The 13,882-nt window shown below is 39.2% G+C and overlaps 2 protein-coding genes and 1 long non-coding RNA gene across 3 annotated transcripts; all 3 read right to left on the bottom strand.

Annotated features, from left to right (window-relative positions):
- Positions 1 to 1,236: 1,236 nt before the first annotated feature.
- LOC106939510 (uncharacterized) lies at positions 1,237 to 2,170 on the bottom strand. The gene is made up of 2 exons (XR_001422866.1): positions 1,654 to 2,170; positions 1,237 to 1,619 (listed from the first exon to the last, which is right to left on the bottom strand). It is a non-coding gene; the product is annotated as an uncharacterized LOC106939510 (long non-coding RNA).
- Positions 2,171 to 2,299: 129 nt separating this feature from the next.
- Positions 2,300 to 5,657, bottom strand: LOC106939848 (protein FAM8A1-like). The gene is made up of 6 exons (XM_015022413.1): positions 4,992 to 5,657; positions 3,777 to 3,897; positions 3,265 to 3,388; positions 3,019 to 3,158; positions 2,745 to 2,919; positions 2,300 to 2,710 (listed from the first exon to the last, which is right to left on the bottom strand). Exons 1-5 carry the CDS (start codon positions 5,452 to 5,454, stop codon positions 2,775 to 2,777), a joined length of 993 nt encoding a protein of 330 aa, XP_014877899.1. The 5' UTR covers positions 5,455 to 5,657; the 3' UTR covers positions 2,300 to 2,710; positions 2,745 to 2,774.
- Positions 5,658 to 7,027: 1,370 nt separating this feature from the next.
- On the bottom strand, positions 7,028 to 7,977 carry fabp4b (fatty acid binding protein 4b). Its single transcript, XM_015022403.1, has 4 exons — positions 7,793 to 7,977; positions 7,533 to 7,708; positions 7,348 to 7,449; positions 7,028 to 7,147 (listed from the first exon to the last, which is right to left on the bottom strand). Exons 1-4 carry the CDS (start codon positions 7,863 to 7,865, stop codon positions 7,094 to 7,096), a joined length of 405 nt encoding a protein of 134 aa, XP_014877889.1. The 5' UTR covers positions 7,866 to 7,977; the 3' UTR covers positions 7,028 to 7,093.
- Positions 7,978 to 13,882: the final 5,905 nt, after the last annotated feature.

Below are 13,882 nucleotides of genomic sequence, written 5' to 3'. Positions count from 1 at the left end.
GTCAACACAAGATAAGTTTGATGTCGGCGTAAATGGTAAATGTACACTAGATGGAGCCAAACGCTAGGACAATGACATTAATAACTAGCAGTTCTTTCTCGGTGTAGAAATACATGTCTGAGTGCTGTAGTTATGCAGTAAGTCATCCAGCTGCAACACATTCGCCTGATTTAAAAAAAAACACAGAATAAGCCAAAATCACCGAGGTAAATGTGATCAAGGGCCATAAAACTTTAAAAATGAAAAACTATTTTACTAGAAACTTTCCAAAGGAAAAAAAAAACAACAAAACAAATCATCTGTAAATTCTTGTAGCTGTATAACAAAAAAATTACTCCCACATTTGCTTTATTTAAAGAAAAGTATTGAATTTCCAGAAGTCTGTCTCAACAACAACAGGATGTGGGTCACTTTTTCTTCTGAAGTATTTGTTGTGTTTAGCTGAGGTTAATTATTTGGATGCAGCCAAATGAATGTTTCTCATTGTATTTATTAACTAAGAAATGTGATCAATAAAAGATTATTACTGTGTATTTTACGTAACATAATAAAAAAATGTTGTGATATTTTTTGTTGGCCGTGTAAAGTAAGCCAATTCTGGGAAGAGTAGAGGCCAAACAAAAACTGTAAAAAAAAAAAAAGAAAAAGAAAAAAAGAACACCCTGTTTGATTTTTTATATGTAGAGTCTTGGAAACCCATGGAAAACATTCAACAAGTCTGAATAAAACTTGAGTTTAGATGTGAAATGTGTTTTTCAGAAATCTTTTTCTCTTTCTTTTAAATAATAGGCAAGGAATTCTGGAAATGTAAATATTTTTGCTAAAAGAAATGTTTGGGGGTTTTTTTCCATACTGATCTAGACCTGGAAAACCTTACAAGCAAGTTCTTGACTGACCGTAAAAATAAAACAATGCTTAAGTTACATTTAGTTTACTGTTAAGAACGCTAGTATTTCTTGCCAGTGATTCTGCGACTAAAAAAACAAATTAAAAGAACTTCTTGAAACCCTAACCCTTTTTCTCTCCCCCTTTAATTAACAAACAAATATTTAATTAATCTGTGTGAGCCACTGCAATAAAAGATGAATTTACGTTAAGGCTTTTCTTTTTTTTTTTTTCTTCTTTTTTTGCACATCTTTGCGAGAAGATGTCAAAAATTGTGTAGGATGTTGTACATTTTTCATCTGCAGTTAATTATTGAACAAAAAGCGAAACAAAGGCATCACAGAAACACAATGAACTTTGGGTGATTTCATTTAATTTTCATAAATGCAAAAAAATAAAAATCTAAGTCACACCAAAGGAGTCACCCCTCAGCTTCTTCACTGTCTGCATGCGGCTAAAGCAAAGATTGCTCAGGTGAGCTGAGGTGAAGGTTTACATTTTCATTCAATACATCTTGCGACGTAAAACCAGAGCTTTTGTAATTGTAGAGTAAGCGCAGCGCGTCACTCCCACAGTGTGAATCATCGTTTGAACAGTCTGACCACAGAGCTGCTGAAGTAAATCTGTGGACTCCAGTTTCCAATGAGACGCTATGTAATATATGACTACAGAATAAAGACATTTATTGGTTAATAACACATTTAAATACAACCCAAAATGGGCGCCGAGTTGTTCTCCAACCCACGTATGGAGACCTCGGTCCTCGACGCGGCCGTCACAGGTTCGAGTCCCAGCCTGATGACTTCTCCCTCTCATTTCACGCTTCCCTGCCTGACCATTCTCTAAAAGCAAATACAACCCAGAGCATTTATACGTTTAAGAACTAGTTTTCTGTCTGAAATTTTACAGATTAGATTTCAATGGAGCATTCCAACTTAAAAGTAATCTGAATATGCACAGAAGAAAGCTGGAAATTCATACTGAGAAGCCCTAAGGAGGCACTGAATTCCACATTTCATACTTCAGTAGAAATTACTTCATCACCTTAAAACACTTCCAAAACCTTTTCTGGTATAAACTGATGAGTAGGCAGGAGAAAAAGTGACCATGTAGGAAACGATTAAAGCTCAACCTCATCATCAGGGAAGTACGACTTCTAAAAAAATCATAAATGACAATACTGAGTGTTTAGTCCTGTTCAGCAACACTCTTAAATGCAATAAAATATCAGAACAGTGAGATGCAGAAATAAAATAAAAAAATCCTGCCTGCTTCATTTTTAAATGTCCCTGGCATCAAAAATACAATCAGCATACATTTTTCAAATCAAAAATAATAAAAGAAAACATTTATACCAATACTTTTTTCAATTAATTAAAGATTTTAAATTAGTTATATATATATATATATATATATATATATTTTACATTTTAAGAAGTCTCACTTCTGGCTTTTGGAAAAGGAGCTGTGATGCAGAGAGATACTGAGGAGTACAATGACATAAATGCATAATTCACAATTCAAACACTGATCCATACTTGGCATTCACCCTTAATAGGGGGACAATTACAAACAAGGCAAGCTTGTGTTAAGAAAATAATGCATTTAGCTTCATCCCTCCTGTGTATAAAGCAGCAAACAGACACTGAGTGCAGAAATGCACCAAACAGTGAACCTAAAAAGTTCATACTGAAGTGTTTCAGACTCAGCACCGGTCCAAAACCTCTTCTCTTCACAGCAGTGTCACAGGTTTTTTCTTAAAGATGTCATCTTGTTCCTCTTCAGAGTTATTTTACTCCTGCACTCTCTCTCTCTCCATACACACACACACACACACATATATATATATATATATATATATATATATAATTTTTCTGTCAGCTTCAGTGTCATCTGATTCTGGAGCGCTTGACAACTATCGTACCAGCAACCATGTCATAGACAGTCCTGTTGTGCTGAAAGAAGAGGAGCGTGATGAATGCTGGGAAAAAGAAGGCAATGGAAAAGTTCTTGTTCAGGGCTCGGACCGTTGACCTGCAGAGGAAAACACGAGTGAGGACAGGGTCAAGGTCTGAGGAAGAGTTGGGATAGATTTAAGAAGAAAAAAAAAGATATAGAAAGTAAGTTGCTTACGCGGACAGGGAAACATTTGTTGCCGGCACTACAAGCACCCTATTGGGCTGAACCAGAACCGACGAATCGCACGTAACAACTCTGAGACCGATGAGAAATTTCCCTGGAGTGGCTCCGCCAGCTCCCCAAATGCATACAATCTGAATACAGAAGAGAGAGATGCACCTTCGTCACTTCTTGTCTGCAGGCTGCAGCTATATGCAGCTGGCGCCTGGGAAACTATGAAATACTATTAAAGCTTCTCACCTCATAAAAACAAACTAATATCCGATACACGAGGGCAACGAGCATCATTTTCTGCAACTCCTCCATCGATGTGTCTTCATCGATTTCCTCCACAATGAAATGCATGGCAAACTTGGAAACGTCTCTGAGAAGCAAAACAGATCCAGATGCAAACAGTTGAGGTTTTTCCACCTAAGAGTGCCTTTTTCGTGTCATTTGTTGAAGCACAGCAAAAAACTTTAGCACAGTTAGGAATAGGTCTATTTTATCCAGTGGTATAGAAGAGTTGAGTAAAAAGAAAAAAAAAAAACACCCAACACATTTCAGTTTATTTGTAAAACAATAAAATAAATGAAAGTTAAGTATTCAGTTCCTTTTACCACATAATTATAAACTACTTTGTGCTGGTCTGACACATGAAATCCCAAATAGTTTTGCAAGGCAGTGTATACATTTAACTTTCCAAATAGGATAATCAAAAAATAATAATAATAATCTGTCACCTTTCTCCCAGATTAACAAAATAAACTCACTTAATTCCACTTAGGTGCATGATACTGATGATTATGGTTGCTTTGATGAAAAACAATATGAAGAAATCCACCATCTCTGCCATAAGTCTTTGGAGAGGTGAAGGAATGCTGTACTCTCGACCTGGTGAGAAGAAGTATGAAAATGAAGCTGTGTTTCAAAAGAACATAACCTTTAAATCCACAGTATTCAAATGAAACGAGAAATTCATTTGCAATCTGGAATTAAAGTTTTACTATTTCCTTCTGTACCTGAGAAATCGAAGATCTCAACAAATACTTGAATTTTCTAGAAAGTCGTTGAGTTTTAAAGGACTACTAAAGGCTTTCCAACAAAATCTCTAACACAGGATTATGCACATTCTGCAACTCTATTAACGCAATAATGGCATAATGTCAGTGTCAAATAACATTCCCTAATTAATGCTTTGTCATATTTGGAAGTATAGAATACAACAATGGCACCAGATACATATCACTTTTAAAAATTACGGTAGATATTACAGTAGAAGCCAAACTGTGACAAAATATGTTGGGTAAATTCATACAGAAGCTCAAGCAAATTTTAAAACAGTTAATTTTAAATAGCACAACCTGCTTAGCACACAAAAGTTGCGCAGACCAGCAATCATATCATAAACACACACATTTTATTAGTTTTAGCTGTAGTTGAGAAATGTTTTTGTTTGTTTTATTTTGAAGCCTAGAATACGTTTTTAACTAATTGTTTGTACTATTCTTTCAAAATATTGGGGATTCTGTATTTTGATCAAGAGTTCTTTTAAAGTTGTGTGACAGAAATAATCATAAACGCAAACCTACGGAGCCCGTCAGGTGACATGGAAGAGAAAAAAACTCGAGGCCACGAATTAAACGTGATAGGTGATGAAATGTACAACTTCCCCGAGGTCAGCGTATCGCTTAGGTGGACGCTGGAGCTTTTTAAGCAGCCGAAAGTGCTGCTAAGAATCGCTTCATGTCTAACTAGCAAGTAAGGGGCTTACAATTCATTCAGAGATTGAAATAAAACGAAATGAGATCGGTTTTGTCCATTATTAATGATAATTATTAAGTCGTACCCACTAATTAAAGAAGTCGTGGCCACGATTTTATTTTCCCTCCCGTCACCATACAAATCACACAGTAGGCCATGATTTCATTTGTACACAACAAAATCGGTTGAGTGTAAACAAAGGCGGTCAGGTCGGCAGCCTTTACCCTGTCTCTGTGGATTTCCATGATCCCGCTGCTGCTGCTGCTGCTGAGCGGCCGCTGGGGCCCCGACAGCCGCTTGCCCCGCTCGGCTGCTCGGGGAATGGACCGTAGGTGGAGAAGGCAACAACGGGAGGCCAAAGGAAGCATTTTGCCAGTTCTGAGGATCAAAAACAAGAGCGGTGGACGTCCCGCTGGGTGGCTGTAAACAGGGTGGGACGGTCATAGTTGAAGCTAGCAGCCAGCTTTGCCAGTTCACATATCCAGTGTAGTACTGCCACATCCATGCCTGTAGCTTCTCACAGTACTCCACAGTCGAGCAGCTTTCGACGGACTTGTTTTTAGGCTCTGGACTCTTCCGCTTGTCTGTTCTGTGGGTAACGTCGTCAAGCAGCGCCTTAACTTGTTCAACGAAAGGCTTATTCTTTCTCTTGTCCACTTCCATGGCAGTGTTTTCTCGGTCTGCCATGTTTACAGGCGAACCATGACGTGCGGACGTAAGGTTGGATCAGTTCATCCGGAAGAAGTCAAATAATTATGGTGACATTCTTGAACGTTACTGCTGAGAAACTAGTGTTGCACATAGTTTTGGCATCAGCTACATTGTATATTCATAAATTAATTTCAAATTATAAGAGGAATGTGCCCCCCTTCCCAATGCAGTAGTACCGTCCAATCTTTACCTGCCATTACAAGAATCAGCCACAAGATGTCAGTTTTTCTGCAAGATGGAAACTAAATGAGAATCGGCGTTTTAATTTTCATTTTTAATAGACTCAAAGCATCTTTGCCCCTCTAGTAAAGACCCTTAAAATGATCTCTACGGTATTAATGTATGCTCACACAGAATTAGTTAATTTAGACTTTAATACAAGTTCCTTCAACTTAATCACTGGGGCTGCAGTTTATTTGAAGATGGGTGGAGCAACACTCAAGGTACACTTAGAAAAAACACCTGTTGAACTTCCCACTACAGTGACTAAAGATTGAGTAAATGAACAGTTTCATTATGTGCAAGAAAGGCCCAAAGTCTAGATCTAATTAGAAAATTTATAACATTCTTTAGCCTTTGCTTGGTGTATGCATTTGTACCCCAATTAATTTCTTCAAGCCGTTTGCTACTTGCTGAAAACTGGACTTCACAATTTTAAGAGATTTGATATCCATTATGAGCCACAAATAACTATGGCTAAACCCATCCTGAATAGTTAACATTTACTAGGACAGTTTTAGCTAGACTCTTTATAACCAGAAGGAGCAGATAAGTAGCTATAGAACAATACATGAATTCAGCAGCCAATAGTATGATTGTGTTTAAGAGGGTAAAGCCAATTCAAAGTAGTCTGCTTCCTAAATCCTCCACCCCCCGTCCACACAAAGCTTAATCCAGACTAATGGGGTTAAAGAGGGGGGGGGGGGGGTTTAGAAAAATTTTCAATGGAAACACACTTGACAAAATATGCTCATGTTCAGTGTTAGTTGTTGGCCCAAAGCCAATTCAAGCATTCAGCTGCAGCCTTTGTGGCTTCATGAGTCGACCCAGTTTCAGAGAACCTGACCCCCCACACCCCCAATTAGGCGCTTGTTACAATTCCCCCCCCCCATATCTGTGCAAGATAAAAGGCCTCCTGCACACAGAGAGGGATCCCAGTACCAACCAAAGGAGGGATTTCACCTAAGGAATGCAATGTTGCTCGTCCTTCAGGCTTAGGCATCCCAGCAAACTAACGCTTTTTGCATTAAATGGTTTCATCCAGCTGAATTACTTTAATTTAAAAGCAGGCATGGAACCAAGTCCATGAAGCAATAAGAGGCATTAGCGTCTCAAAGCTATGATTAGTCTTGGAAATCATCCCAGTTCAATCAGTCTTGTGCTGATAAGTAGCTTTGAAAGCTCAGAATTAAAAACTTGTACAGAGGGGCAGAACATAAGCTCCACCCACAATTGTACTGCAGATTTACAGAGACCATTACATTTGAAGCCATAAAAAAAAGAAAAAAAGTGTAGAGCTTATCTTAATTAAGCACAACCACACTGAAAGTAGCATCATAGATTTTATTTAGAGCTTCATAGACCTCAATTCATTAGCATCCGGCTCACAGGGAGGTTATGCTGCCTTTTCATAGGTCCTAACTGCAACAACATCATCCATGATACATTTCTGTTGAGACAAAGAGACAAACCATTTGTCGTTTTAAAATGGTTAATTACCAAAAATGGAATAGTTGTGATTTCCCCCACTGCCCCCAAACTTAACACATTTTTACACTGGTTTAGTTTCATTAGAAGTAGTGAACTACATTTTAAAAAGGACAAGTGTGATGTTCGAGCTATTAAAAGTTTGTCAGACATTTCACTCACAGCCGTAAGTTTTCCATCTTGAACCTCCCTCTCCAGGGTCGTAGTCTTTCCTTCCCATGATTGTTTCTGCATAAGTTTTCCATTCTCCAAGGTGAAGATGGACTAATGAGGGATAAGAAAGGAAAATGGGTAAACGTGGAGTAGTTTGGATCGTAATATAAAAACACTTTAACAGAATGACCCACCTTTGCGTTGCGCCCGTCTGCCGTCGTCTCATCAAACTCTTCGTTCAGCTTGAACTGGATCGAGGTCGTCTTCAAAGTGCTCTCAGCCTTTATTGAAATGACCCCGTCATCCGCCACGCTGATGATCAGGTTGGGCTTTGCCAGGTTCCCCATCTGGCGAGTGGCAAAGCTCATACCTATAGACAAAAGAATTTGTATGCAACTAAAACTCATCAGACCCATTTAAAGTATAATTTAAAAAAAAAAGAAAAAACTCTTACCGACTGCCTTCATGTATTCATCGAAGTTCTCGCTGGAGACTAGAGTCCACTTTCCTACAAACTGCTCGACCATGATGCCAGAGAAAGCGCTCAATCAGCACCACGAAACACTTCACGATCTAAAAGCCGGACACAGGCGACTTGACAAACTTCCCTATTTCAAGCCGGCTGATAACTCCCAACCACCAATCATCAGCAGGTGCCCCGTCGCTTCGGAAATGGCCAGATTAGGGGGCGTGGTCTCGAATAATTAAAAAATAATAATAATTGAATCATGTGATGATCGCTTTTGGTTTTGGCTCTGACTACTGACTTCAGCATTGTTTAAAGCGAGCAGATAATCGTGTAATAGGATCACCTGATTTCTGCCTGACTGCATAGAAGGAAAAATATGCATGCTTTTTGTGCTTTCCCTATAGACTTTTTTTCAACAATTTGTTTGTAAAAGATGTAATGCTTTCTATCTATGTAGAACTACTCTTGTCGTCATTAAATAACATGTTATGTATTTTATTTTAAAATTATTTGTATACTGTTTCTTTTGTCCTTATCCTTGAAAATGAGTTCCTCTGTTTCAGAAGGCCATTCAGGTAAACATACACTATAAAACTGCCAAACTCAGACGTATTTGAACAGCTAATTCATTTGTTCTTATATGCATTTTAAATCAAAATGCTCGTAAAGATAAAGGCGTTGACATTTAAATCTTTGAAACTTGTGGTAATTTAGATGTGAACCAGCAGATGGCAGCATTTGTACAGCAATTCAAGTGTGAAGTTTCCAAACGACTTCAAATTATTTAGGGCACTTGGATAGAAGTAGCCCAAGTGGCCCCCTATTCTCTGACGCGGAGAAACATTTATTTCTAATATCTGTTTTATGTTTTAGTACTTTAGACAGGGGAAACTTCTATTATCAGATATTTTATAAATACACTGCCATAATTTTAAAGTCTTTTCCCTTTTTTTTTTGATGAACATATTTTTGGAAACATAAAGGTCATAAAGGTCCTAACAATGCACTGTTGGAAAAAAAAACAAAACAAAACAAAAATGTATTAAGTATATAAATAAAACACATTGACATTTAATAACAGATCTCTATGGGGAAATTATACAGGATTTTTATATTGATAAGACTGTGAAAGGAAGGAACTTACCAACCTATGAGGATTTCATAGACACCCAGCAAATCAAAAAGGAAAAAAAAAATAAAATTATGAGGTAGGTAATTTCATTAAACCAAAATATGAAGCAACTAAGTAGCTAATCATTAGCTTGTAAGTCTGTCTGAGGAATTTGTTACTAAATTTGATCATCATTGGGGGGGAAGTATAATTACTGATTGATAAACTTAAAATGAATTCTTCTGTGCTGCACAGAGAATCTTTCATGCATTCGCAAAGATATGAAACCTTCATTCTATTTGAGAAAACAAAAACATTTGAATGCACTTTTCCTAACATTGGGGTTATGTTAAATTGCTTTTCAATCAAATATTGTTATTGCTTGCTTCTGTTTGTACCCCAACTAACCTCAATATTCCTCCCTGTAGGTGCAAAATGTACCTGGAGGGAGCTTCCTTGAGACCAAGCAATTCCCTGAAGAAAGATCTTTAGCCACTTTGTGCCTTTACCTCCAAACAGGCTGGATTTATGATTAGTTCCAGAGTCTTCCCAAACTGGACCAGGCTAATCAAGGTCAGTGATTTGTAACTATGCAGATTACCAAATCACTTTTACGCAAATCTAATCCCTCACCTGACAATTTTAGAGCCTTGGAAAACATAGGCCCAAGAATTAGACACTCAACATCTCCATCACATTAAGGTTGTTGTTCTATGGAGGGACTGTTTCTTATATTTTTATGGATTATTTGGCTTGGAAATACTATGTAAATAGTAAAAACAAAAACATGTTTCATTCTAAGCTCTCATGCTAAAGAGTATTGGTGTCAACACTTTGGAATTTTCGGCATTTTGGAAAATTTCCAACAACATTAAACCAAAGAAAAAGAATGAATATGAACGATGTCACGCAACTTAAGGATTTCATTTGGTGTTTCACATATATTACCTTCAATGACAGTCACGATGTAAAGGAGGCTTGGCTGCAATGTGTCTTGGGAGACTGTTTACCAATCCAATAAGCTGATTACTTGTTGTTCTGTCAGCAGGAGTTTCTCTGTGTACATACAGGTGCCGTCCAGCAGCCCCAGAGCTTGTCTAATGAACATGAACTCTTGCTGGCATCCACAGAGGAGTCCCTTCCTTGTGGTTTTCATCAACACTTTCAGACCCCATTGATGGGAGAACAGTGGCCAGGAACAAAAGCTGCGTATACTGTACAAACACAGCTCTGAGCGGACGCACACTGACTCATTCTTCAGTGTGTGTGAGAACGGAGGGGGACCCCTTTCAGCCCCTTTGTGTCAGTGTCTGTCAACAGTGTAGTTGGAGGCAGAGCTCATTGTGGCGGCCAGTGTTGCGTATTGACACAGGGCCTCGTTTAGCTTGTTCCCAGGGTCCAACCTGAGCACTCATGAATAATGGAGAGAGGATCCTCAGGGCCAAGGAGGAGCTTCTAGTGTCTGACTGAGCTTTTTGTAAACTGCAACTTCATGTGCCAGCAGGTAAAACTGGGTCATGGCTGATTATGCCTGGAACTGAACTTGGTGTGATATGGTGTGAATCTGGTTGGGAAGGCTGTGCGTCAGAATAAAAACAAAAACAAACAAAAGATAACACAAGACATCAAAGTTCAAATACGCATGCGTTTTAATCAGTTAGATTATAAAAGACTTAGTTTATGTCTGCAGTTCAATTCTGAATAGTATTACTTATCTGGTAATCAGGTAAAATAACATTGAGATCTAGATCTCATTTTCAAGAGGGACCTGGGCAGAAACTATATAAATACACAGAGTGACATGCTGCAAGTGTTTCTTTCTGTTAATTCTGGTGATAATGGCTTGCAGCTCATAAAATCAAGTCGTGAAAATGATTTAGTTTATATATTACCAGGCTTTCTTCAGCACCTCTGACAAATTGTAACTAAACCACCTTCTAGTTATGTGCAATCCTTCTTAAAGAGGAAGTATTATGTAAAACAGTTTTTGGGGGGGGTTTGGCTTTGCATCATGTCATAATGTTATTCTCTCATCAAAAACATACCTGAATTGTTGCTTTGGTTCTTTCATGCATGTCTGAGAAATCTTTTTATCTCCCATGGCAGCCATTCAGTTGTGCAAAATGATTGTTAGGACAGGAGTAGCAATTTTCAATCTTACAAGCAGATTCAGCTCCTCAGACTAGCCAGCAGCAATTAGCAAACACCTAGTGGAGCCGCGCATCTGCTGAGCTTATTGTGCAAGCTACCTCTGAGTGCAACGCTGGTAAAAAATGCTATTAAATAGTTAATACAGGAGCAACCTCCTGAAGGTGGAGTGCTTGGAAAGAGCAGCCTCGAAGGAGGCCTAAATAATTTCAGGGCATTAAATTGCAAAGTCAAGTTCTTTTATGATATATACAATATTTTTTTCTCCACTGAAAGTAAGACAGTTGATTGTCCTATTAAATATTGCTATGTGCCTGGGAAAACACATAACACTGCCGCTTTAAGTGAAGAAAAATGTGACTTCAAGTTTGATGAGTGGCATTGAACAGGTGTGTGCTGCAAGTCTGGCACCAGCAGGGGGCATCAGTTCAGGTCAGGTTCCCAGCAGTAACAAACTACCATCAGAGAGGCTCACACGACCTGAACGATGTGCCCTCTCCTCTTTGCCTTTTTCTGCAGCTGCAGGGAGAGGCATAGGGGCAGGCGCCAGGCCATGCTGCGTAGCCGGGGTGAAGAGTGTGTGTGCGTGTGTGTGTGCGTGCATGTGCTTATGTGTGTGTGTGTTTATGACGGGGTCAGGGAGGTGCCTCTTGCTTGTGTGCTTTGAGCTTTTTCATGCTTCCTGCTTTGATCTTCCCTCTCATCCCTTTATCCCACACGCTCCCTGAGCCTCGGGCTGCTGGTTTGCAGCACACCGACGGTGGGGCTGCGAAGGGAGAGTTGAAGGAAAGAGGGTGAAGGGGGGCCAGTGAGGGGGGGTCCCTTTCACAGTGAAGCTGCTTGTTCTGTCAATGAAGCACGCTGTGTAGGGAGAGAGCTGTTCATGGGGTTCAGTCAGTGGGTGAGTGGGTGGGGGTCACCAGGAGCTAAACTGATGCACAAAGTACAGTTCTCTCGTCTTTTATCCATTCTCAGATCTCCAAACAGTGGGATGGAATTCCTCTGGCGCGGTGCTCAGAGGGTGGCCTCCTGACCCCTTACAATATGGGAAAGTGCACCCCTCAGCTGGTAGTTATATAAAGTCCACCAGAGTCATGAGAATCCTTGATAAATCACTCGGCTTGAGGCCACTCGTGTCTTTCTGCAGCTCACAAGGAGAGATTATTTTCCACAGGTCCTAAGTAGGCCCGGTTCAAAGTGACGCTACCTAATCGGTATGGCAAGAAGTTAGAGGATCATCATGCGAATATACAGTGAGTTAGGATGCACGCTTTTATCCTCCTCCCATGGCCCCGGTAATCCTGGTGTAACCTTGCAGGCACACACGCGCACACACCTGCTGGCAGCAGACTGGGAAGCACAGATGCATATGCGCGGAGCACAGCCCCCATAATTGAACACTAATTGGAAGGAGGGGAGTGCACTTATCTTTATTTAGACATGTGGTAAGTGTTGGGCAGAGGGAAGCAAGTCAACCATCTCTGCAGCTGACTGCACTGAATATTTTATGACAAGCTCATGAGGGTGTGTTTGTGTCTGTCATGCAGCTATCCGGCTAAAGAAATAATCAAATTAGTCCCTTTAAGTGAAACAGACGATACAGTGATGATACAACATTTTGTTTTAGGGATGAATCTCAAGAAAAACACTTTACAAAAATGACATACAACACTTGGAGTTTTTTTTTTTTTTTTAACAATAAATATGGAGAGGATCTTTTTTTTCAGTAGGCTTCTTATAAACTTTACACTTAGAAATGTTAAGAAATCAACTTAATAGATCTAACGGTGGGACTTGCTTGGATTCTGCTTCATGTTTGTGTAAGAGTGAAGAGAAAAAGCAAAGGGGGCTGTGCTAACAGGGGCTTTCAGCAGATCACTGGCAGTTTGACTGCAGTGGAGAGTAATGGGGCTGGCAGGGCGGAATCAATTACTGGCCACAACAGATTTTCCCACAGGTCAGAGCTTGGGAAAGCACTACTTCACTGCAGAGCAGACAGCTGGCAGAGAGCATCCACTGGGAAAGGAGCCGGCTCTCTTTTTAAAAAGAGAAAGCTTTTTATGTATACATAATAATAAACTCATCGCACAGTAAACTGACCCTTTTTTCTTTATTTATTCTGCCTGCATTTACAGTCACTTGCAAATTTTGAATGCTTTCGCATTTTGTCCCACAACAGCCACAAATGTCAATATATTGGATTGGTATTTTAATTGGCAGATCGAAACAAAGTGAGGTTTTGAAGTAGAGAAAAAGGGATTTGTGTTTTTTTTTTTTAATATTACGAATAAAAATCTGAATCAGAATATTTTGGAATACATTTGCATTCTGTCTCTTACACCCAGCATCCCTTAAATATAATATTTTTTTTGTAATTATTCAACACAGTGTACATCAACAGGATGGCTATTAGTCATGCATTCCATGAATCTGGCCTTTTTGGAAGTGGCAAAAAGACATTGTTGAAAAAAAGTCATAAAAAGTGCCATTTAAAGTTTGCCACTGGTTCTCATAGAGGACTCACAAAACAAGCAGAAGAAGGCGTTCCCATTAAATGACTCTGACATTGAATGTTTTGGTAGAACACTATGAGTGATAAAAAAATATAAAAAACACTAATACTGCACATTACCCTGAACATAACATCCCTGTGGTGAAACGTGGCGGTGGCAGCATCATGCTCTCTAAACGCCTTCATCTCCCAGCAAGATACATACAAATACTTGCTGCAGTGAAATGACTGAGACCATTCATACACTCTAACCAGTCAAAAGGAGTTTGATCTATTTTGGAGAAGAAATTTTTTTTTTTTTAAA

Source organism: Poecilia latipinna, unplaced genomic scaffold, assembly GCF_001443285.1.
Source record: "Poecilia latipinna isolate Pla-1442-1.1 unplaced genomic scaffold, P_latipinna-1.0 Scaffold86, whole genome shotgun sequence".
Taxonomy (NCBI): domain Eukaryota; kingdom Metazoa; phylum Chordata; class Actinopteri; order Cyprinodontiformes; family Poeciliidae; genus Poecilia; species Poecilia latipinna.
Note: the sequence above shows the minus strand (reverse complement) of the source record. Positions and strands in the feature narration are given on the sequence as shown.